This window comes from Juglans microcarpa x Juglans regia, chromosome 8D (assembly GCF_004785595.1).
Source record: "Juglans microcarpa x Juglans regia isolate MS1-56 chromosome 8D, Jm3101_v1.0, whole genome shotgun sequence".
In the NCBI taxonomy this organism is placed as follows: Eukaryota; Viridiplantae; Streptophyta; class Magnoliopsida; order Fagales; family Juglandaceae; genus Juglans; species Juglans microcarpa x Juglans regia.
In genome coordinates this window covers 31,438,573-31,465,996 of record NC_054608.1, presented here as the reverse complement: position 1 = coordinate 31,465,996, position 27,424 = coordinate 31,438,573, and the positions used below count along the sequence as shown (strand labels likewise).

At 32.1% G+C, this 27,424-nt stretch overlaps 1 protein-coding gene across 3 annotated transcripts in view; it reads right to left on the bottom strand.

Annotated features, from left to right (window-relative positions):
• Positions 1–15,538: 15,538 nt before the first annotated feature.
• The window catches only part of LOC121243503 (probable cyclic nucleotide-gated ion channel 20, chloroplastic), a 48,183-nt gene continuing 36,297 nt past the window's right edge, over positions 15,539–27,424 (bottom strand). For 2 of the 3 annotated variants that reach the window (XM_041141631.1, XM_041141630.1), the window contains exons 9-14: positions 26,039–26,184; positions 21,933–22,010; positions 17,937–18,066; positions 17,405–17,651; positions 17,107–17,269; positions 15,539–15,869 (exon numbers count right to left, since the gene is read on the bottom strand). In XM_041141631.1, coding sequence (XP_040997565.1) covers positions 15,770–15,869; positions 17,107–17,269; positions 17,405–17,651; positions 17,937–18,066; positions 21,933–22,010; positions 26,039–26,184 — 864 coding nt within the window. In that variant the 3' untranslated portion in view covers positions 15,539–15,769. Of the gene's footprint in view, positions 15,870–17,106; positions 17,270–17,404; positions 17,652–17,936; positions 18,067–21,932; positions 22,011–26,038; positions 26,185–27,424 lie in introns of those variants that run through there. The other variant, XR_005936157.1, reaches the window with a different exon arrangement.

Below are 27,424 nucleotides of genomic sequence, written 5' to 3'. Positions count from 1 at the left end.
AAGTTTGTAAAATGAAAAGGAAAAATACTCTTTTAATCATAGTGAATAAAAAAACAATAGCATGAAAATGTGCATCATAAAATTAAGACTAACAAAAAGAAGAAAGAAAGAGTTAATTATTATTGTTGTTATGGTTAACTTTCGTCCAAATCGGCTTGAAGTTTGGTGGGGCTCATAAGCTTTTGGGTTTCCTTTATTCCTCGTGTATTTATTCACACACGTGGGGGTGAGAGAGAGAGGAATTTGGTCCCCACGTCTTATTATTTTTAATGTAATGTTTGTACATCGTATAGTTTTTAATTAAAGTAAATATGATTTAATACTTTATATTATAATGAAAAATGATATTTGCACTTCCAGAGTTTTCAAATCCCGCACAATTCTTTTAAAAAAAAAAAAGTAGTAAAATCTGAGACCCATAAAAAAGAATTATTTTTAAATTAGTGGACTGTATTTTTTTTCAAAAAGAGTGTGCGAGATTACACATCCTAAGATTTTATGATCTAACATTACTCTATTGTAATATAAAAATAAGAACTATATGCCACACACATCTTATTTGTATTTCTAGGTACATATTTATTTTGGTCTCGATCGAAATTAGATTTGGTCTCCAAATCCTTTAATTTCCTTCAAGCTTGTTCAAATAATTGAAGACGCAATAACAATTTAGAAGGAGATACTATTAATTACTTGTGATTGGATACTTTAGAATAGTGACTTATTTTTTTACTCATGTATATGGATATCTTTAGAATTTCTAGTTTTTAAGTAATAATTAATTTTTTAATTTTTCAAAGCTTTATGAATTTTGATGATTATTTTATGATAAAATCTAACATATATTTGATCGGTTGACTTTGAAAAGTTAACAATCTCTTTAAGATTTTTGAGACTTTCTATTAATAATCAAATGAGTTTTTTATATAAAAAAAAATACTACAAATAACATGTTCGTCAAGATCATCTAAAGAATATTAAGCGTGTGTTTAGATACTTAGAGTATCTCAAGATTTCATAAATATTTAGTGAAACGATTTGAGTGAAAATATTTTATTAGATTTTGAAAAATTAGAGAGAATTTTGAATAAAAATATATTTTAAAATAAGTATTATATTGAAGTTTATGAAAGTGAATAGATAAAGTTAAAAAGTTATTTGAATATGATATTTTAATATTATTTTTGTTTTGAAATTTATAAAAAGTGTATTAATTTTATCTAACTCCTCATGCCCTAGATCCATCCTATGTAATGCTTGTACCTAGTTTAGCAAACATGTATTCATACTCTCTCTCTCTCTCTCTCTCTCTCTATATATATATATATATGATCTATTATATGTCTATCTGTCTAAGTATATTAAGTGCTGTTGGATGGTCTGCTTATAAAACCACAAGACATGAGCAGCGACAGTAGTAGCGTGAAAAGTGGTGTAAAATGAATTGAAATGACTTAAAAGATCGATCGAGCAGTAGGTGAGATCAGGCTTTTATGCACAACATACATACAATTCTCACACATGACTCTGAACAATATAATATTGTTTGGTGGGAAATCTATTTATATATATAGATGGTTGTCGTTAATTGTTAGATATATATATATATATATATATATATATATATATAAATACTAGTACTGTTGCTGCTGCCAGTACGGCTGCAATATTATAAATATGGCTATGCGCTTCTACGTAATTGAGCATGCATGCATGCATGCATCTTATATATATATATATATATATATATATATATATATATCTAACATATGTTAACTCTATAAAAAAAATATTTTATAAATTGATTTAGTTTGATGCACGTAATTATAAGTTAGACTTATTTATAATAAAAAATATTTTAAAATTTAATATATATATATATATATATATATAACATATCGAGATACCGATACGTCAATTTATAGGTTTATTTTTTATAATATTTCTAGATAGAATAAGTTTTCGAGTTTGTTCATGTTTTACTATAAAAGGAATTAAATGAAAAAAAAAATAAAAGTGAGTGTGTGTGTATATATATATATATATATATATATATATATATATATATAAAGATATATATATATAAAGATCATCGGCTCAATGGGTATCTTTGAATTGTTAAAAGTTGTAGAATTGGAAAAAGGTTATTTCAATTATTTATTTTTTAATTTCTGTGTCTCAATTTCATAACAAAGTTTTATTAATTAATTTGTTCTAGAAACATTTGCACAAAGTTCTGGACTAGATCTCTCCACCTTTTCATGATGATCACTAGCTTTGATTTGGTTCTTCACTTGAATTCATGATCATCATCATGATCAGTTAAATGTACTAGTACAAAAATAATACTGGAATAAAAGAGCAAAAGGGTTTGGATCAAAGTAATTAAAAGATCAAGAAGCTGTGGTCAATAGGGCACAGATAGCATATTTATTTCCATGAAATAAAAACATTAATTATTACCAAAACACAGCAATGATCTTGATGAGCTAGCTTAAGTAGTACTTCATGCATGCCAACACTACTACTCCACCTTCAAATCATTGAGAACTAAATTATATATAGCTAGATCGACATGATCATGAGAATCATGCACAATTAAGCAATTGTTCTTACCTTTTCTTCTTCCCAATGACTAATTCATGAAAAGGGTTGGCACCCATTTTTAAATGTACTTCATTTAGTGAATCAATTAATTTACTTATTTATTTATTAAGAACATTAATTATAAGTAGCAAACCCATTGCCTGCCCTTGACTTCATGCAATTTACTAATTGCAGCAACTAGCTAGCTTGTTCTTTTTAATAATTACTTCTCAATGATTTGAAGGAGGTTTTGCTTGCATGCATTAACCATTTTTAAATGTGCTAGCTTCATTTAGTGATCAATCCATTAGTTTATTGGACCAAAAAAAAAAAAAAAAATGACCCTTAAATCCTTTAAATTAATTGAATGTTTGAATCAAATTTCGTGCAATCATCTTGAATGAATAAGACATTGATGATCATACGCTACTGTTAATATTATATATTTAACTCATGAAACTGTTTATTCTTAAATAACTTATATATATGCTCCCTTAATTAATGGAAGAGCATCCTAGCTACTACTTTCTCTTATAAAATATAATTGCTCGCATTTGTTGAAATTGAAATCATCAATGCCATGATCTCTAGTACTTAGTGCCTGTTTGGAATCGTAGATTTTTATTAAAAAAACGCTACTATTAAAAAGTTGTTTACTGTTTGATAAATATACGCCTAAAGAGTTTTTGAAGTTGGTTAAGTACGGTAGTTTCTACATGAAGAGCTTATCAACAAAAGTTTCAATTTGGTTGGTGTTTTTTAAAAATTTAGACTTTCATATTTTTTTTTAAGTGCTTATAAAAACATTTTTATAAAGTTTCTAAATATATCATTTTCTTTAAAATTACTTTGTAAGCTTTCAAATTCAAACCTAAATAGGCTCTCAAGTTTTTGCATGTTTAGAAAAAGACTTTGTCAATCCAATATTTGTTAATTTCTTTTCATGAATATATATATATATATATATATATATATATAGCCAAATGTGACGAGAGCATGATGTACTTAAAAATTAAAATACGAAATTAACCTAAATATCTTATCATAATTAAAATATAAATTATCATAATTAATATAAAATATATTTTATTTGTTTAAAAAAATAATATATAACTAGTAGATATATATGCAAAATACCATTTTTTTTTATTATTAGATAAAAATAACAATACATGAAGAACCGAAAATAAATAATATTTTATTATTATATAAAGTTTAGTTAAATAAATAATAATTCAACGTGAAAGTAAACTTTGAATGAGATAAATAAAAGACAAAAATATGATACTAGATAAATTTTGATCGATATTGAAATAGTTAAGGTCTCGTTTGTTTTTACAATTCATCTTATCTCATCTCATTAATCATGATAATTTTTTTAAATTTTTATAAAAAATAAAAATTTAATATTTTCAAATTTTAAAATAAAAATAATATTAAAAATATATATTTTAATAATATTTTATTTAACTTTTAATTTTAATAACAATTCATCTCACCTCGTACTATCTATGATTCAATCTACAACAACAAACGAGCCAAAGTCTTGCGACGGAGGAATTGATATTGGGTGGTTCGTCTTTAGCAATAAAAAGGTGGGATTTCATAATCAATGCAATCAAATCAGCTTGGGCCCCAGACTTCCAAGGACAATCCTCCGCCGTCTGATTTGCCTGCCACCGTGGGATCACCGCTGATGTAACAGAAAATCCTCTTAGATAAAAACGTTATGATCTAGTAGTAAGTATATATATATATATATATATAATTATAATATATATATGTAAAATGATATTTATAATAGTAAGTGTGTAAATTAAGTGTTATACGATTCTTTTAATAAAAGATTAATTATAAATATTAGACTTATATGAAAAAAATTAATATTTTAATAATGAATCTTATTCTTTTTTAAAAAAATTACACGACATTTACTCACTCTACAATTACATATAACATTGCTCTTTCAAGTGACTTCTTCTATCAGTCATGTAAACTATACACGCTCTAAATATGTCATGTCATTAAGTGTAACGATAAATAACAAATATCAAAACGAAAAAGAGTTACTCTTTCACATGATATTGAAAAAAAAAAGACTTCGATTTTTGCTGCATATATATTTTTTTTGCTATATGCATACATACATTCAATGTTAATTAAAATGGCTAAGAATGATCATGATATAGATTTCATGTAATTAATCTAATATATCGATCATTGAGTTGCTGAAATTCTAAGAATTATAATGAAATTAGATGCTTTAGATTTTTTTATAGCATTCATCATTTTAATTTAGATGATCATGATGATCATGTGTATATAATTTCTTTCTTCCAATTCATTTATGTTCACTTAATAATAATGGATCATTTAGTATATATGGAAATTATAATGATTGGGATTTTAAGATTCCTATTACTAAGTTACCTTAAACATGGACGGTAATATATAAATCCATTCTAATTAACGTCTCATCTAGATTGTCATACCCTATGATGGCAACATTAATATTTTTAGATCTAGAAATTCATTTATTAGGGATCGAATTAGTATTATATTAATATCTTTTTTTTCCTATTGTATAATATGCAGTACATTGTATATAGAATACCAAAAACTGTTCTAAACGTCTTTCAAGATACAAAATTTTTAAAAAACTATATATATATAGAAAAATATTTTACCCACAAAAAGATTACATAAAAATAAATCTACAAACTGGCGTGGTTTGTTGTAATACGTCAAATTATAAAGTTATTTTTATTGTAAATTAAATAGATCTAACGGATCCCATAAAACCACGTCAGTTTGTGTGTTTACTTTTATATAATCTCTTTGTGTCTGTAGTAGTTATCCTATATATATATAATAATTCTTCTCAGCAGCCACTATTCACTATCTCACACCATACACTTTATGAAAAACACCTCACACTCTATGAAAAAGAAAGAAAAAAAAAAACTGTCAAGTGTGAGGTGTGGGCCGGGGTAACTAATGAGTGATGTACAACAAAACCCATATATATATATATATATATATATATATATATAGGGGTTATTACTCATACACAACTTTATACAGCACAAGTAGTATTAAGAAAAATATTTTCTTTATTCTAATTCAAATATATCATCCAACAATCGACGGTTCAAAATTAGTATTAAAAGATTATTATTTTTTAAATAGTAACTCATGTGCTTGCTAAGCTAAAGACGTGCATTTCTCTTATCTCCAGTACTAGTACTTCATTAATCATATCCTTCTACGGTGCATACAAGTTAAAGTCTTATTTTTACTACAAACCCCAAGTTTGTAAATGGCAAATATTGTCAAATTAAAAATAAATAAAAAGGTAATTTCCACAAGGTAAAATAAAATAATTTACCGGCGTTTGTAGACATCGGTAAAATAAAAAATGATTACTAACATTTGTAAGCGCTGGCAACACAGTCCATAAAACATCGGGTGCAACAAATATTAACGGCACTAATTGTAGACGTCGGTGAAAAAAAATGTTGGGAAGGAACTGGTCGATTGCTAGCATTTGAAAACGTCGGCAACATAATAAACAAAACGCCGATAACCAAAAATGGGATGGTGGTGTTTACATAAACGCCGGAAAATAATATTCCCAACCCTTACGTGCCGGTGCTTGAGTTCTGTTGGTAAACAAATGCTGGTAACACCATTATTGGCGTTTATGGGACGCCAGCAAACTACCTTTTTTTGTAGTGTACCAAGAATTGGGTTTAGTTTTAATTATTGAGTTTGAGTACTCTTGATCGATGAAGGATCTATATATATATATAATACATATATGTATATAATACATATATATATACATATATGTATTATATATATATATATATGTATGATCGAGGCAATATATAATATATATAGACAGAACCGAGCCACTTAGACTATTCATTCTAATCAGGTTTCAATATTCAAAGTTTAATAAGACAATAATTATAAGCCTAAGCTAAGCTATGTATGCCTGTCCAATTATATATGACATCATGGCCTAGTTGGTTTTGTCTTTTGTTTTCCTTCTTCTTCTTTTTGTTTTTAAAGTAGTTGTTCGTTGATGAACATTTGTTTTAATGCTGCTCCCTATGCTATTTCTTAATTCAACATCTCTTTCGATATATATATATATATATATATATATATATATATATATATATATATAGCTTCGATCGCTAGCTACCTGCTTCAGCATTTAAACAAGCAAGCAGTAGTACTGATTATCCATCAAGAATTGGTGCATGTTTTCCGAAAACTTTTAAGCAATATTCATGTCATGATCATGATCATCTAGTAATTACGAGATTGATGAATCAGCTTATATAATATATGGGTGTATATGTTTAATTAATTTGTCCTTTACATTTAAGATATCTATGCTATTTCTTATATATTAATATTGTCTTCTAATTAATTAGTAGTTGATCTTTGTTTTGCTTAAAACATGTGAGTACTGTGTACTCTCTATATGTATAGATGAGTCACAAAGATTCTATAAAAGTAAACTTACAAATTAACGTGATTTTATATGATACGTTAGATCTAGTACTTTACACTAAAATTAGTAGTTTTAGAATCTAATGCACATGAACATCTAGCTGCCACATTAGTTTGTGGTTGGTTTATTTTTGTGAGATATTTTTGTGGCTAAAGTATTTTTCATGATATGCATACACACACACACACATATATATATATATATATTTATGTATGCTATTTATTGAAAATCTCTTCAGTACAGGGCTAGCTTCTCCATTCTGTAGAAACATATATGCAGCATATATATCTGTATATACAATATTATAAGAAAAACCCTTATTCGTAATCAGGTATTTGCAGCAAAAATGACTATTTGTCATAAAAATGGACTCATTCTCGTAGTAAATATTGATCATTTTCGTCGTAAATACGTAACCATGAATCAACATTCTTCTTGTAGAAATATAATGCAAGCAAATACATGCTTGGTTCTTTAAAACGAATATCAAATCATGCTGATTTTTGTTACTTCGTTCACAGCTTAAGTAATTAATTAATTAATTAAGTATCGAACCTAATTTCTTAGAGAACAAGCGATCGAGGTACGTGTCGACATAATGGCCAAAGAAAATGGTTCGATCCATTTAAAGTTGATAGCTTGAGATCTTAATGCAGTTAGTCATGGTTATTGAATTATGCAATGCAACGCTTTAATGCTAAGCAGAAAATTGTTGGTATAGCCAGCTCTATTAATGGATCGTATGCTTAAAGAGACCATATATTATCATATATGCTAGATATATAATATTTTATATTTAAAATATGCAGATCAAGCAATCGAATAATAATTAATATCCCTGCATGAGCTAGTTGGTATATATATATATATATCACCATTTGCACCAACATTAAATTAATGCTACTTGCATTTAAAATCTTACACAAAAATCAACTTTTTATAAAAACACATTGATGTTAATAATTTCTAGTTAATTGTGAAACCAAATCATGAAAAAATTATCAAATCATGATTGATTTAAATTGCTCCACTTTCTAAAATTGTCAACGATTAAGTATAGCAAAATCCTCATTAATTAGAAATAGAAAACATTATTCATTTTCCTTTAACTATCTCTATATCATTATTCTCTTATAATCATGCATGTGATGTAAAATTATTAACAAATAATTAAGCAAATGATAGCAACTAAGTATTTTCTATATATGATAGATACCTTAAACAGATACCTCGATTGCATTAGTATTAACATTGTTAATTACTTGCATATAAGCTTATAGAAAAATCGACGCGTGACATCTTATGACGATCGAACTCCATGACCAATAAATTAAATGATTTGGTAAAGAAGATTATCAACATAAATTGTGATGTGGATTTAGAAAAATTGTGTTGATCTTTACAAGCTAGCTAGCTGAGGGTCGTTGAATGATATCTACATACATTGTGCTGATCCTCATATATTCTCTTTCTATCTATTTTTTTTCTCTTTCCTATAAAAGCTATTAATTATTGTACACGTTATCAACTAATTTTGTGTCTAATTCATGTATATGCATCGATCAAAATGAATAATTCAAAAGTGTGAAGCTGATTTAATCACGAAAATCATGATAATATATACCAAATAAATGTGAAATCACCACTTGTCCCAAAAATTTAAGTTGATGGAAATATGTAGATTTTTTTATTTATTTTATATCTTAACACTTCCTCTCATATGTGGGTCAAACTCTCCCTCAATGGGTGATCGCCCAACACATAAAATATTTAATTAAATGGAGTAGAGTGTAAGTCAGGATTTGAATTTAGGACTTCTACTCTGATATCATGTGAAATCACCATTTATCTTAAAAATTTAAACCCGCGAAAAAATGTAGATTTTATTATTTATTTTATATTTTAACATTAACCATTGAGTAGTCAAAGTACTACTTTTAGGAATACTTCTACTTTCATTAATTTTTTCATCACTAATTGTTCACATCATATATATAAGATCCTAATTAATCAAAATCCAAAACATCTAGAGATCGATCAAGCATGCAGAAATTAAAAAGATCCGGCTAGCTAGCTGTCTCCTTGCATGTGTACGTACGTAGTTTTCCCACCCAATTCGTTCCATCTCCAACATATATATATACACACACAACCAAACTAGCCGAGTTAATATTAATGCCATAGCTAGAGTGGGCTAGCCATAGCCAGCCATGTCAACCTAACTTCATATATACATATGCAGTACTATACTGCCTGCAAGCATGCTAGCTGCAGCCGAGGCAGGTCGCCGTGGTCACCGTACGTGTGCTTTTATAACAAGAGGTTCACTGCTTAAATTATACTGTACGTACTGCGCGCGGGAGTTGAACTTAATTGATCGATGGTCCAGCTCTTAAATTAAGGAGGAGCAACGTCCCCTCTATAAATATGAGTAGTTTCTTATCAGACGCCATATATATATATATACACACATGACATGCATTTATCGATCGGCAGTTGACCTGGTTTTTAATGATCTATCTGCCATACGCGCACACTGCCCTTCCTCTACCGAAGTACACAAAATATTAAAAATTTGTGAGGTTGCATGCAATATAATTACTTCCCAACACCCAGGTGAACCTATATATATATATATATATATATATATATATATATATATAATATTGGTTAAGAATATTATGAATATATATTGATTGATTAATTAATATTCCAAGAGCGAGCAGGCCAGGAATTAAATTTTTTGAGTGTACGTTCACGTGTTTCATGAGTACTAGCATGGTATCATGCATGCATGTACTATATATATATATATATATATATATATATATATATATACACACAAACTTACTTATAACTCTCTCTTCATTATTGCTATTATTATTAATTATTTGCTGTTGTTGTTGCTGCTGTTGGTATGATCAGTATTATTACTGTGTTCTACCTCATAACTGATCAGTAGTGCTGATCTGCAGTAATATTATTGAGCATTTCTTGTTAGGTTGGAATATGGTTCCCATTCATGATCCGCAAAGTGTATATATATAGGATCAGTACGTACGTACGTAGCAGAAATAAATATATAGCTATATATCTAGCTAGCTGGAGGATTAATATGTTTGTATAAATTAATTAACAGATCATGATATTGTGGGAAAAAAAAAAAAAAAAAAAAAAAAAAAAACAGATCGAAAGCAAAACTAGCTAGGATAAGTCATTTCACTTCCCATAATTTATAAAAAAGAAATGTAAGGCCGTCTGGTGTGGAAACATTCATGAGATCTTAGCTATATAGTAATTATAAAGCTTTGAAAACTGACATTGTTTTAACATTAATGGGAATTTTGAAACAATTCAGCTAGCTAGAAGATCACCAGACTCCAGAGTTCATCAAATGCTGCATTCAGGCTGTTGTCATGATGATGAGAAGTTTTCTTTGCAGCAAGCATGTTCTGCTAGCAGCTTTAAGTTTCTCCTGATCATCATGATGAGTTATGCTGTGTATTTCAGTTGATGAATGAATTATGAAAAGGTTTGAAGGTCAATTAGTGTATTAATTATTCATTGCAAGTCCCCACTACTACACGTACGTACGTACGTATCGTGAGGTCGCCAGCTGCATGCATGCCTTCCTTGATCTCATATTGTAATAAAGCTAGCCTTTAAGCCAAGCAATTAATTTTGTGAGGCCGGCCGTGCGCGCGCCTAGCTAGCTAGCAGCTAGCATGCAGCTGCTTGCTTAACCTCAGGGTAATATGAATTAGTTAAGCAAGTCTTGAGACTTTGTTTGAGTACTCAGGTATTCTGAGAATACGGTATTTACTATTATTTATAATTTTATTATTATTTATTATTATTATTTAATATTTTATTATTATTTTTTTATTAATATTTACAAAATATTTGAAAATACTTCACTATCCAAACGCAATATTATCTTGATCATATTAATCCTATTTGCTGTATGCATGCATGCATGCTAGCTGCAATATATATGTGTAGACGTACGTGCGTAAGCCTGATGTAATTGATCAGTTAATTACAGTTTTACGCTATTAATTAAAGTTCATCAGACGATCGGTCGAGTAATAATTGATCATTAGCTAGGGTTTGAGCTGGCCTGGCGGGCACCATGATGATCAGGTGAATCGCAGTTTTCAAAAACATGATGGATGATGATGATCAGAATTATATGCATGATTATCATGTGCATTTATATATTATATATTATATATATATTGTGATAGGATATATGGTATATATGATTGTTAATGACCATTAATGCATCATATATATATATATATATATATATATAGTGCATGAGATCGATGCATGGTACTACTATACTTTTGGCTTTTAATTAGGCGAATATATGGTAACAGTTTGATGCATGGAGTGATGATGATATATAATAATATTATGGAATCACTAATTTATATATTGTACTTAAGATGATGCATGGTGCATGGCCGTATATATACATTAGCTGCGACAACCATATTAATTAAATTATTGATTATTCATGTGATGGTAATTAAAGATGATAAATATAGCAATAATTATGAAGTTGGTAACGATAAATTAAAGAGATGGTATCATGTATTTATAATAATGATACTCTAAAAAATCTCATTAATGGTCTTAAAAAAATATTATAGAAATATATATAAAAAAGATTTTCCAGCTCACTAAATCATTAGTTGAATGCATATTATAATCAAATACACAAAATAGATTGAATATAAGGATTCACTTCCCTTAAAGATTAAAAGTTTCTTGAGGATTTCAATGCGTTAAAAATAAATATATGAAATGGGGTTTATAACATTTATAGCATCTATTTAAGTGAATTTCTAAAATAACATTATTTGCTCAATAAATATTATATGATCCATTATATATGTCTATCTGTCTTCCACTTTAAAATTTCAAATTCAAGAATCAATTGAGACGACATTTGGATGCTGCAATAAAGTTTTCCCAACGATAGTTAGTGGAGTCTAATGGGATGTCCATTTACGGCGTCATTTTGGATAATTGCGGGGGAAAAAGAATACCGGGAATAAGTACTTGTTACGACGTTTTTAGAGTTCTGTTGCTTTAGCACAGAAGTGAACAAACAATGGCATCCGACGTGCAATGACTATATAAACGATGGAAAAACACAAATGTGGCTATTTTAGATACTTTTTGCGACAAAACTAGGTGCTAAAAAATATCATTTTTCTTGTAGTGAACATTAATTATAACTTTATGGGATCTTAATCCTAAATATAAGCATGCATGGAAAGTGTTAGTGGCTGAAAATTATTAATGCTGAATTGTCATTTGCAACAGTTAAATTGATCATCAAAGTAGCATTTAATAGATATTAAAATTGCAAGAAAGGAGAGAGAATCAAAGATTAAAAACGAATCTCATGGCAACATGCAGGACGAATAATATTGTTATTGGGAATGATGAGTCAAGACTTAAAATTAATTATGTTATCTTATAGGAAAAGTCTTCTTGCAAGCAATTTTAGGCACCAAATACTGTAAATCGATGTCAAATGTAAAGCATCTGTTTAATAAAACAGTGCGAATTGAAGACAGAAAATGATTTTTGTGAGACAGGAAACATTTTTATTCTCTCAATTTTTTTTTTCTTTTATTTTTTTTTAATAAAAAAAACTATGTGAGTAGTGTTGGTACGTGATTTGGTGCTCCAAACCATTTGTACCTAGCAAGCCTTTATCTTATATATACACATGATCTTGTAATCAGATTACATGATATGATATGCTCGACATTATTATTATTATTCAAATACATGGATTTCAACAAATTAAGGCCAGATCATTGATCTATATATGGTACATATTCATTAGGCCGTATATAGTTATATATATATAATACGTACGATATGATTTTCAAAAGATTACACCATAATAAATTTTTAAAGGGATGTAGTAATTATTATTTGTGATCGATCTGTCATGCATGTTTAATTCCAACCATGCATAACGAACATATATATTATTATTATTGTCTTCGAAACATCTAATTAATGTAAATAAATAATAATAATAATAACCATGGAATCCTACTTAAATTGACTCCGATAATTCATTAATTTATACAAGATGTCATCATGTTAAGTCCTAATTCATAAACAAAACCATGGTTTTTGTTTAGGTTTTTTAGTGTTTTGGTATTTTTATTTCTTTTACACGACATGATCTGATCATCATGAATGCGTGGACTGTCTCATGTGATCTGTCCATGCATGTCAGTTCATGAGTGTCTAATGGGGGACATGTCATATGAATTGCCACATATATCAATTTGTAAAATATGCAGTACTCTTCAGTAATAAATCTAGCTTAAGGTCATATGCTAGGGCTAGCCGTACGTGTTCTTTGGCTGGCTAGGGTTTAATTATATATAATATTTAGTTTTGCATCCATTTGAGAAACCAAGCAGGGTGCTGGGACGTTGGTGCAGTACTAATAAATCCATGATCAGCACTAGAAGTAGTAGTTCTTAATTTGATCAGTCTTTTGTTTTTTCTTGAATTGAGCAGATGATTTCCCAATAATATAGACTTGTGTTTTCACTGGGCCGGGGGATATGTGTAATTAATAGAGATGCATGGTTTATGCATGGTTAGCAGAAATCTAATTATTCTATATAAGTATATATATATATATGAATTAGATGGCGGCATGCATTCCATTAATCAAGAAGGATCTGGCATGCATGCATGGGGAAGAATTATCAATCTGTTTTCAAGAAGAGATCATCAGTTTTTAAGTGATTTTGGTCTGAGAATAGTAGGGTGACTGGAAGGGTACTACTGTGCCTCATGATCTCTCTTATCATAATATATTAAGAGGCGTCTTTGCCGGACAAGGGACTATATAGAAAGACGCACATATATGCATTGCCATCTTGCATGCATATATGCCTGCAAGTAATGGTCATGTCAATATGCGAGATCATACCATCTCTCGAGACGGCCAGAGCATTGGTAACTATATATATATATGCATTGCCAAGTAGCATATAAATTTAGTAAGACAGATATAAGATTGGGATACGACGTCACGCACGCAAAAATAGCTGACGGCCAAGAGGTAAGATCGTTAAGAAGCTTTCAATACAGTTTGCAAAGACGCTAGTCATGAGTCCCGACGATGCATGATGATAATGGGGAGGTTTGGATAGTGTCTTGAGATGAGATGAGATGGAAGTTGAATAAAATATTGTTAGAATATTATTTTTTTAATATTATTTTTGTTTTAAAATTTGATAAAAAAGTTGAATTGTTTATTGTATTTTATGCAGAAATTTAAGAAAGTTATAATGATGAGATGATCATGATCATGATCAGTTGAGAGTCTCTCAATCCAAACAGCCCATATGTACGTTTGGGTAGTGAGAAGTGTCGAGAAGAATTATGAATAGTAATAATAAAGTAATAATAAAATAATAATAGAATATTCAATAGTAGTAAAAAATATTGAATAGTAATAAAAAATACGTAAAAAATAATAATAAAATAATGAATAATAGTGGAGTATTCTAAGAATACCTGAGGTAATGATTTAGTGGGGGATAATTTAAACATTGAAATTATCCCCACTAAATACTCTAGGAAAGTAGTACTCCTTCGCTCGCTGGAATGCTAGTCATTCGAATGATCACGTCTTTGGCATCAAAGTCTATATATACCAACTATATATACACGCACAGTAGGCTTGGTCTAGATATTAACAGCTTGAGAAATGAGGAGTTTCTTTTTCCTTGTCATGATGAGCCTGCCCAATTCCACTGAGGGATCATCAAAGGAAGCTGGAGACACCGATCTGTTTTCTTTCTAATTTGTTTTGTTGTAAGCTACGGATTTGCCTTTTGTTGTTCAGCTTGTTGAATACGGGTGGATTTCTGCTTGTGCAAGGAAACTCTCTGCTACATATATCGTGTATTAATCTTGTATTTCCCTACTTGATCATGAGTAACTTCTAGGTTTTGCTATTTCAATTGTTTCTGGCCATGTTCAAATCAATTCAAATGCATCCCCAATAGAACGGACTGGACGGAATCAATGATACTTTAGTAGGTGAGTTTGAAAAATTCTTCTCGTCAGCCACTATTTACTATCTCACACCCCACACCCTATGAAAAATACCTACATATCCTATAAAAAACACCCTCACACCCTATAAAAAAGCTATAGGTGTGGGATGTGGGAGTGAATAATGGCTGATGCATAATAAATCCCGATGAGTTTATTCTTTTCAACATCCCCCTCAACCAAAACCTTTGGTTCAACACTTGCTATTTTGAGAGCCTTTGTTATGAAACATGAAATTGGCCATATATTCGGTTGGAGAAAGAATCTACAATTTGTAATATGATTAAGAACATAGAAAAGAAAGACTTTGACAACTATGGTATATATCTCATTGATGTTATGGAAGTACCTTAAGGAGTGGAGTACATACTTTCCAAGCCCTACTACAACTACCAGGCGTTTGGGCATCCGGTTACAAGACTACTCCATAACAAAAATTCGAACTTGTAGCTTCATATGGTGTGCATAATCGACATGGAACTACCCAAATGTGCAATGCAAAACATACCATAGTCGATCAACTATCTTGACATATGATTAGCACGCAGTATTTGCACGACTTAGACGTTTCTTCCTGTATCTCCATGCTACCTGAATGCGAGTGGCAGCAAGGGATCTCCAGTAGGGTGATTCATACCTACAGAGAAGCAAAATATATCACAATGCTAGGTGGGAGGTGTTTGCAAGAAGCTAAAATACACTTTCTTGTCATCATGACTGGGAAAAATCACTTGCTTTTACAATTAGAATGTGTTATCTAATTCATCTTAAACAAAAGAAAAAGGTGTGGTTTCTAATAAATCATGATGCGAGAAACAATGTAATTTATTTAGGCTCAGTCTAGGAGGGCTTGAGAAGCAACACGGTTAGTGGTTGCTTCTTAGAAGCAACCTAAGAAACCTAAATTACTACACAAAGTTGGTGACATTCTTAAGCACCCTTTGGTTACCAAATTATATGCAGGTAGCTTCTGTTTTAGAAAATGGACACCCCTGGAAAAGCCCCAACAAACAAGGCTTTCGTTTGCAATTGCCTTCGTGCAGATATCTAATATATCAATGCTAAAAATGAAAACAGCTAGCAGCAGAACAGAAATTTGGAGTCTCTTTAGCTCTGATATTCTGCCTGCCATGTTAGTGGTATTATTCTGAGAAATACAACAAAACCCTTCTGAATCGTGATTAAGGGAATAAAAAGTTAGGTTTGAATTACTATGCTTGCTGCCAGCATTAAGGGAAACATATTGGATTGATTTATTCTCTTAGACAACATAGATATGGCCTAAACAACATGATTGCATGAATTCCAGCACATGTGCATATATGTTGACGTAAGACTTTAATGCCTACCCTTTCAGGTCCACAACCAGGTTGTCTAAGGGATCCTAATGTGATTTTTTAAGGCATTAAAAAGACTAGATGTAAGTGGTGTGAGACCTGCATCCCCCTGTGTGATTTTTTTTTTTTTTTGGTGCTGCTTTTGTTGTGTTTGGGATGATTATTGGGCACTCCCACCTCACTGAATCTTTTATCCTTGTAATCGTTTAGTTTATCTATACAATGCTTAACTTGCTGAGGAAAAAAAAAAGTGGTGTAAGACCTATACTCTATATAGCATGAAAATAAAATCAAATTTCAGGACCCATGTGTAGTAATTTTGACATACATGCACGGTTCTAAAATTGTAATTATAGTGTAAGTCTAGATATATGGACTTTATTAGAATTCTAAAGAATATAGGTGTGCTTTGATGTGAAATATAGATATCCCATGAAATTAACTAGTATCTTAAGACAACATATGCACCAAACAGGTGTATTTATCACAAGATTCTTATGCACCAAGCATTCAGATATGGGTTAACATAGAAATAACCTTATGGCTCCTTGAACATGTTGATTCCGCAAGAATCTTGCAAAAAGACTGGTGACTTCCTCAAGGTCAGCAGCTTTGAGTGAAAATGCTTCCACATTTGTTAAGCACCTTACCATCCTGTTGCTATGCAATCTCTGTCCAGGAATCCTTATTTTTTTCCCATCTACAATGGCAACCGTAGGAATAAATATGCTGGTATCTTTCAAATGCAGGCACTTATAGTGAAGCAAAAATTCTAGCTAGCAAGTTCTCTAGGCCCTTGAACATATGGAGAGGTGGTTATTGATTAAATTCATACCTTTATTTACCGAAGACTGCTCGAGACACCATGTGAGAAGCTCCTCACCACAAACATCCCCTTCACATAATGGAACTACAATCCCGTCATATCCTACGCTCTCTGTTTTTCCACGTACGATGAATACCATCTTCTCAACCAAACCACCTTCGTACAAAATTTTGCTTCCTTTAATGTAAATCTTTTGTCTTAACCTCTCGCAAATGGCATCTAAAACAGGATCGTCCATCATGGAAAAAATCCGAACCTGCAGTACATTTTTTAATCCTGATAACATGTTTATGAATAGATCTAACGCCAAGGAATAGGATATCAGTGATTTTCATTACTTCAGGGTGCATTGTGATATCCCACAGTTTTTATACAATTTTCCAGTGGATCTCATTGGCTCATATTGCAAAGCCAAATGAACTTATTAAGCCTTCAAGTCTAAAGGATCTGACCTAAGTTTTAACTAAAGTGTAATCAATCAACATGCAAAGTTATTCAAGGAACTAACCATGCTACAAAGCTCCAATATTCTGATACCTACCTTCTTCACAAATTTGAAGAGATGTCGTCTTATATCTCTCTGAAGGTCCTCCGGCAAATTCTCCAAAAGAATTTCTTCATTTACTCCTCTGGTGGCTGCCCAATTATATCTTTCAGCTTGTCGTACTTGCCTGCATGAAAAGCCAATTATATGGGTCAGATTGTCAATAAATCCTACAAGAGAAAGCACATGTGTGACTTAAGAGATGTAATATGTGTACATATAGATGAAGAAATTAAGAAGCCTACAAGCACGGCACGACCTCATTTTCTATCTTATTCTTTTTAGGGAAGGAAGCGCCGTTGGGTAGAGCTCATTGGCTTCTTTCTTTTGTTATATACATATATAGCTTACAACTGATAATTTCATTAGGTGCCTTTGATATCTCAACCCTAAGCACAGATAAAAGATTTATCATCATCATTCCTTTCTCATTATAAATCCTCAAGTAAAAAAAATCTCAATTTGTTTGCCAAGTTAATATTAGGTCAAATTAAAAGCACAACCCTACTCCTGGGTGTGAAAAGACTTTCTTGGGGAGTATCACTCCCTTCAAGGTCCAAGGTTCAACACCTTATGGGTTCAAACAATCCTTCGGAACCACACCCCTAGGTGAAAAGCCAACAATTTAACCAGTTCCGTATAGGAAAACTTCTGAGGGTGCGGTGCACGGGACCGGGGTTTACTTTACAGGGATGGGTCCGAAGGGTCTTGCCTTGGAAACTAGAAAGGTTCCCCGACAAAAAAAAAAAAAAAAAAAAAAAAAAAAGAAAAGGTGTGAAAAGACTTTCTCAAAACAAGAAATCTAATAGAACATAGATATTGTTGCATTGTTGATGACAACACCTAAACAACTTTGGCGATGTTTGATTTCAAAGCATTTTGAGATTTTTTTTATCCACGGTTTATCCCTACCACCAACAGTCACATTCTAGATGGTGAGCTGCCTTTCATAAATACAGAGCTTAAGTCCTCATTCTCATTCACAATTTATCATTTATCATTCATTTTCAGTGAAAGTGCTAAGCTTAGCAAATGTTAATTGGCTGGAAAAAGCGTGCAAGGACAACTTCAAAAGCATGGCACAAAGATTTTAAATTGGTAGCTACGTGTTCTTGTTTGCTGAGTTGGGTTATTTTAGTTGAAAGAAATATCAAGCAAATATGTTTCTTCAATTATCCTGAACTCAAAACATAGGAAGATGAAACGGAAGGTGTAAGGCAGGAGTTGCACTTGTCACAAATGATGACCATTCCACTTCAATTTCTCTTTGTTATTTCTTTTCCCACGTCTAGCTTGTTTTGCAAAGAATTATAAAAAATAGTAGGTGTATTTTCTTAACCCAATTTGCAATTCTCATCTTTTATGGTTTATGGTGATGTATTACACACAATAGACAGAGAGAACGTGGGAAGAAATGACCCATTCTTTTTACACACCTTCATCATGGGGGTCAAATTAACAGAGCAGTACCATCATATCAAAACATAGTTATACAATAACTAGTAAAGATTCAAACAATATCATTCATAAATTGATATTATCTTACATCACAAAAAATTTACAAATAAGTTTATCTAAACTTTTTTTGTATTTTTATTAAATATGCAAAAAAAACACAAAATAATTATGGAAAAGAAACAACTTTTCTTCATGTGCTTTTTATTGTTTATACTAGAGGTTGGAATTTTTAAAAAAATAGGTAAATTGAGAGATAGAGAGGGATTTGATAGGGCATAAGTGAAAGTTGAGAAAAAAGGAAATCAAAATGAGATGGTTTGGCAAGAAAGGAAATATGTTATGAGGCTCTCTCAGACTTTGAAGTCCTACTCGAAAATGCTTCCTTTAAGGTTTTTTGGGTCCCACCAATTTAATAGTTGTTTCTTTACTCTTTTCTTTTTATATTCCTACTTTCATCTTTCATCTAGTTGTATGGTTTCTCTTTAAAAAGGTAGCTGGACATTTTTTTTTAAGTAACTTTCTCTGAGTTCTCTCACTGCAGTTTTGACAATTGAATTTCAATTCAACCTTTCGTCAGAAGTGTTTTTTTTGGGGAGGGGGGGGGGGGGGGGGGGGGGGGGGTGGGGGAGCTTGAATCCGCCACTGGAACTTAGAAGGTAGGCATATACTCCTCTCCTTGTTATGCATCAATATTTATATAAAGTTGTTATTCCTACAAGGCAGTTTAATGGAGGAAGACCACATGGAGCAACCACATAGGTTTGTTGCTCTGGGGCCTGGGGAAGCAGGATACATGCAAGTTAACTAAGACTTTTTATAGCCCAAGACAATGACCCAGAGCATGGTTCAGGAAGTTTGTATCAGCAGTATTAGAGTTTAGTAGTTGCAATGATAGACCATTCATTATTCCACTTACATAATGATGAAGGCTGCATTCTTCTTGGAGAATATGATGACGAGATTGTGATAATTAAAAATGACTCTGGAGGTAATGCTAGGAGAAAATGGATTTTACAGCACTGGTTTCATACCAGGACTGAGGCCAGTACAGAAGTTGTTAGGTCTAAGAAAGGTGTTAGCTTATCTAAGAAAAAAATTATTAGGTCTCAAAACTAGTTTATAAGGTGCTTGATCCAGTGATATTCCCACGGATCCGCCTTGATAGATAAGAGAAAACTATTTGAAAATCTAAATCTTCTCGAATAGTTTGGAAGCTAAACTGTGTTACCATTGCTTGACTGAATATCTCATATGCAGTTAGTGAACAAAGTCCATCTTCGGAAGCTACTAGGATTCCACCTTATAATAATATTATTTGAAATTTAAGTAAATTCTTTGACTTGGATTTTTGTTCCTGCCGATTAGGGACCTCAGAGTGGAAGGTCTTACTGAGGTTGACTGGCAGGCTCTCTTTCAGATAGGAGATGTACAAGATACAATACCTACTTAGGATGTGATTTAGTAACATGAAAGAGTACAAAACAAACAGCGGTAGCATAGTCTAAGGCAAAAATTGAGTATGGAGCAATATCTCACACTTCTAGTGGGCTGACAATTTTTTACTAGATAATCTTTTGATAATAGAGTTTCTTTTTCACATAATCTAATGTATATATATCATAAGAGTATACACATCTGCTTATTTACCAAATCTTTGAATAATTATGAGTGGGAAGTAGGAATAGTAGAATAATCCTCTTCTACAACACTTCCAAACCATAACCATTAAAATAAGAGAAGAATCTTTATGACATACCAGCCTCTTGCAAGGTATTTATAGAGTACCATTGGCTCTCTCTAGATAGAATAGAGAGACCATGGATGGAGGGGAAAGAAAATATAAAAGCTGGGAGAGAGAAGTGACAAAGAACATTAAGAGACAAGAGAAGAGTGGAAAGTAAAAAAGAGTAGAGTAGAACCAATTAAAAGTAGTGATTAAACAGACTTCGTCCTTGGTCATCTTAAGTATAGATTACGTTTTGGTCTACTCTTAGAATGTGAGATTTTAAAATTGGATTCGAAAACTGTTAAGAGTGCATTTTACAAGGAGGTATCATTTATTGAATTATTTATATAGTTATGCAGTTATGTTGACCTAATCACTGTTCATGACCTATCATATAAACTTTGGGTGGTGCTAGCAGGCCACCCAGCACTTACCACTGTGCATACTGCTAGCACAAATGTGTAGTTTGTTTTTTATCATTTTTTTGTAAATATTTTTTTAACATCCTTAACCATTAAGAAAAAATTAAAAAAAAAATATACGACTCCACTAATAATCACTTCCTTAATCACTAAGTAAAAAAAAAAAAAAATTAAAATATTCTAGCGGTAACTTTGAGTGGTAACATTGAGGGGGCTAAGTAGCATTTTCCATAAACTTTTGGAAGGTAAAAGTAAAGGTACCAAACATGCAGATTACAGGAATTTTTCTGGCAAAAGAATCATTCCAAGTCATATGCATACAAATGTTTCACATTTCTGCATCACAACGTCTTAGAGACATTTTATGTAGTTATGAGAATGGCATACCTTCGTAGTTCTTCTGGCAAGCGTCGATGGCTCATCCACTGCTCCACATCACGACGTCTTAGAGACATTTCCAACCTCCTAAGGGATAACCACCAAAAGAGAAAAAGAAAAGGCAACTGGTTAAAGAAGACCAAAACTTTGGTGGTACATAATAAATTAGAAATGCAAATCTCATGTGTTGTTTTTCAAATTCTGTTGGGTAAGGGACAATACAAGTCACATCCAATGATCCAAAATAAGATTGGTAGCTATTATTCATGTATTATGTGTAACTCAACTTTGGAACTAAAAACACACAGAAGAATGCTGTCCTGTTTTGAGTAACTGAGCAAAGAAACATGTGCTTTAATTACTTGCAACATTTTAAACTTGATGTTAAGGAGATGGACACGCCAACAATTGACACTAAGAAATATGTAAAAAAAAGTTTCTAACACCATTTTGTTAATGAATTTACAAAAGCTAATTACTTTCAAAACCAAAAGGAAACAGAAAAGGTGAGGAATGCGTGAGTCAAAAGAAGGGAAACAAATTACAAATCAAACCGAATGAACAGATAAGCATAAGCTTACGTCCTAAGGTGGCCTTTATATAGTGGTATTTGTCAAGGCATAGATACACGAGTTTTGACCCAGTGGACCCAAGAGAGGAAAGAAGAACGGCCATAAAAATGATCAAACTAGATGATACAAATTAAACTCTAGCAATATTCATAACTACAATCTTACTGAGAATTAGTGGGATAGTTTTTCTTTAAAAAAGTAGCCACCTCTTACAGGTGATCAAGCCCAAATTCTGAACTAAAAACTTCCAAAGGAGAAGAAAATATAAAGAAGGAAAATAAATGTGGTACTTCTGCATTTAATGGATGGGTCTTAAGCAAAAAGCTAAAGAGATTTTATGTCTTCCAACTGTAATTAATCATCCACAAATCATCATCTTGATAGATTGCAAAGGACTTTGAATGGGAGTAAGATTTGAGGTAAAAAATAAAAAAAGCAAGGAAGGAAAACTGGAGAATTCAAGTAATGGGGAGTTGAGCACAACTGAGTGCATGTAATGTTTGATGTGGTAGTTCAGTACTTGAACATCGTAAGGTAGCAGATTGGAACAATCAAAAGAGATAATTATTAGGTGCAAGAATACAGAGATGATAACTGTAAAAAAAAACCCTGAAACAAGAACCTTCCACTAAAAGAAGAGATGATTTTCACTTTAGAAATAATTGCATATCTTTTTTTTATAAGTAGAAATAATTGCATATCTAAACCTAAGTAAAATTTTAAACTTGGTTGATTAGGGTTAGGAACTTCTTTAGTATATTTATCTTCAAACCCATTCAATCTTAACATCATTCACATAATCTGCTGTTTGTGTCACACAAAATTATAGGGTTTCTATTTTAGGAAACTGGTTTCCTTTAAATCTAGGGTTTATATTTGTAGAAGCATATTTTGATATTAGTGTCAAAAAGTTCCGTGTGACTTATTTGTTAATTTTAGTAATAAAATGATTCTGCGTTTGAAAAATGGGGGAAATGGGGGAAGTTTAAAAGGTATTTAGGGTTACCAAAAGAATACCACCAAGGGTGGTGTCTCTATGGCCCTTGGGTTACTCCCAAATGGTTTGACGTATACTAGGTTCTAAGTTTGAATCCAAATATGGATTCACCTTAGACTATTAGCATTAGCTGCCTAAGGATTCATTGACTTCCCTAGTGGGACTGAGGTCTAGGCTTTGGTACAAACTTGACTTAAGGGAATGCTTGCAGCTTTCTGTCATCTAGACCGTCCTGTCTGGCACCCAGCGGATAGGTTGCTGCTATAGTCACTCCCAGGTAGAGAAGCCACCTCTAGTTGCCCCCTCCTACCCTTTTTATCCACAATAAAAGGGCTACCGAAAGAGTAATAATAGCTGTTGAGGCCCCTTTTCGGGATAAAAACAAGAGAGAACTATGCTTTCCATGCCGGATTCAACCGTGTCTTCAATTATTTAAAAAGTAAATTATTTTGTTAATTTAACTTGGATTGAACCATTTTTTCTATCCTCTAAACAGCCAAACAACTCAAAACCGAATGCTAGAAGAGATCCTGAAAGGCTGCAAGTTATTGCGCAATCTCTAAACAAGGTAAAGGTGAGTTTTCTTCAAGATTGTACAAGATTCAAAAGGTCTCCCTTCTTGTAATAACATTGAGGCTTCCTTGATGTTTCTGTGACTTGGGGAACCTAAACCAGCCACAAGGAGGAACAAAAAGCAGTTCTTGTGCACAAAACTGAGTGGACAGATACTGTTTTTTCACTCATCCCTTGGTAAACAGCCAAAAATCCTAGGTAAGGACTTGGTTGAGGCTTATATCAGATGTATACGTGCTTCATTATGATTGTAGGGTACATGTTAGAATGTTATATTCGATTGAATTTCTATACATGTCCATAGTTAGCAAAACTGTTTCCTTCCAAGCTGCGATCTAAAAACCAGTTCAAAAGAATACGCACATGTTGCTAATTATGAGTATCTTGTGAAAGGAAGCCCAATGTGCATGTTAGAGTTCAATGAGTTAGGTCTCAGCCACTACAAAAAGTTTGCAGCATAGCAACAGCAAAGGCTGCTGTTAGGCCTTAAAAAAGAGTCCTAATAAGCCTTCAAAGGCCATGGCTTAAGTCTCCAGTGGGTTACCTTCTCAATGACCAAGATGCATTACTTTTGGATTGACCTAGGAGTTGTAGTAAGTCAAACTCTACTTATACACTGCTGGTTTGACGGCATGCACATAACAACACTTAGTATCAATCATATGTGTGATTGTCAGATCATCCATGAAAAATAGTTGTTTTTATCAGAGAAAACATAATTGCAATCAAGATCTATCCCAAGAGTAAAAGCATGAGTAGAAAAGCTCAAACGTTAGAAATGTGTATGCAAGGAAGAGCAATAATGAACATGGATGTGTTTCCTAAAGTTGCTAACGAAATGTTGACACCTTGCATCTTAGGAAAGCAAGGTAAGTAGTATGATCATGCCCTTGATGTTCAAGCTAAAATGTTACATTTTCTTAACTGAATTTCCAAGTTATATGCTATATTGTTAGCCTTTTCTTGTAAGACCCTTTTTATGCACGTGATATGATATGTTATGAAAGTTACATTTTGCAAATGCTTTAATGTGATGGATGTGCTAAATATGTTTATGTCACAAAAGCTACACGTATGCTTATGATTCGAAAAGCTATGAAAAGGTTCATGTCATGAAATTTATGAAAAAGTAAAGAAAGAAAAGAAAGAAAGTATGATGAATGAATGCATGACGGGTTTTAGTATTTGACCATAGAGGATATGATGTTACCAAAGTTAGAAGGGTGGATGAGCATGCCATTCAGAAGTTGTGGTCCACCAAGATGTTTTACATACAATATAAGAGGTGGTTCCCCTGGTAGCCACAAGGCGTGGAACTGGTGCACAACCAAGACACAAGGGTTAATGTGTTTGTTGTTATAAGAGGTTATAGAGAAATGTTTTTTCTCGATGACTTGCATCGGATGTTAAATGTGTTTCAATGATTCTTTTAAATGAAAACCTACTTAATGAGATTTTTACAATATGATGTGCTACTTACTAAGTATTTGATTCATTTCTGTTTTATGTTTTAAAATGTCACAGGTAAATGGTAAGGACGAGTCAGCAGACTAGAGTTAGTAGAGACAACATTGACTCAGTGAAGGATTGAACAAGTGTTTTCAGCAGAGGCTTTTGCATTTTGTTTAAACTTGTTTGATATTATGGTTTTTCCTTAAGATCAGATGCGTTGGATTTTTACATTTATTCTTTTGAGGTTTATAATATTTATAAAATTCCAATTACCTGGTCTTATGGAAAGTAGTCAAGTAACATTCCTAACCTTAGCAGGAAGGTTATTGCCTCTCACAACAGGCAATGTCACGTTTCCTTTTCACTTACCTTTAATGGAGTATTTGTCAAAAGAGGATTTGAAGAAAAATAGTAATTATATCAATCAACATTGAACACACACTATAACTACAACTTGTCAAGTGGCTTTGCATGAACAAAAATTAAGGGGAAAAACAAAAACCATAGGAAAAAATTGTTACCTCCGTCCAAGAGCCTGAAGAAAGTTTTGCATATTTCCAATGAGGAGAGCAAAGAGTAAGAGGCCCAGTCCAATGATGGCCATGGTAAAAAGGACTTCCCAAACAAAGTAGCTAGGAGTTTGATTTCCAGCCAGCGTACTAATTTGCTTCACAGAATCATATGCAGAAATGAAAATTCAGATAGGGGTATAATTAACTATGAAATTCAGAACAAAAATGATTGAATCACATACGAATCACAAACTTATTTCACAACACACGAAATTTGATCATGTAATTATTACGAAGTCAATAAAATATCATTACTTTTCCAATGCTGTGGGACAATGGAAGACACTGTCACAAGACCCTGATGTAGTTGACTTTGAGCTTCTGTTCCAGCATCAATAATGCACAACTACTCAATTGGCTTACGACTTCAAGAGAGAACGCATATGCAGGGTAATGTGAGGTCTCACTTGGGAGGAATATATATAAATCAATTATCAAAGCACTCCCATGAACTTTTGGGTTTATTTAGAGTTCTACACCTATATAGGAGTGGCCATTTATATGAGACATTATGTTCTATACTAGTCCAAGGCACAACATATATAATCCCAAAGAACCTCAGGGATTTTGAGATCAATAACATGAGTGCCTTTTAGCAGCATAGGCTTCCAATATAATGATGATTACAGCTCCCGTGTTCAAGAAGAGTACTTTACACTTTCTTGTGGATATGACCTTCCTACATGAGGATCACTAACAATTTACCATATTATCACAAAGAGCCACAGTGAACACAATTCATGTTCAGTAAAATACCCATCTTGATCAACCCGTATCTAATGTTCATCTCTTATTTCAATCAAGAGAAGTAAATCTGGAGATAACACTCGAGAAGAACCCAACTACACTAACAATACAATCAAATAGAAACTTACTCACATCTCCACCTTGGGAAAGGAAACTATTTCCAAAAAGCACCACCGGCTCTCCCAATACCCTTCCACAAATATCCACCTTTTCTATGCTTCATGTAGGAGTTTCCAACCTCTTCCAGCTTCCCCCAATTTAAGCCTATCACATTCTACATAAACTCTCTCTCCACTGCAAATTTGTGAAGCCATTTACCCAAAAGGATCTGTTAAATGCTCAAAATCTTGACCCCAAAATTCCCTCATTGAGTAGGTAAAATCCTCATGGCTCACCAAAATATTTACAGTCAAGGTCCTACCCGTGTCTTGTAAACCTAGCAGAGTGTCTGATTTGGACTCTTGATTTAATTGATACTAGTCGCCAATTTCCTTGGGAGATACGGTTTTGGAGAGAAATGGTGTGCGTGGATCAGATATTGCATTTCGATAGTCAGACTTTCGATTTTGGTGAATGGTTCTCTGATTA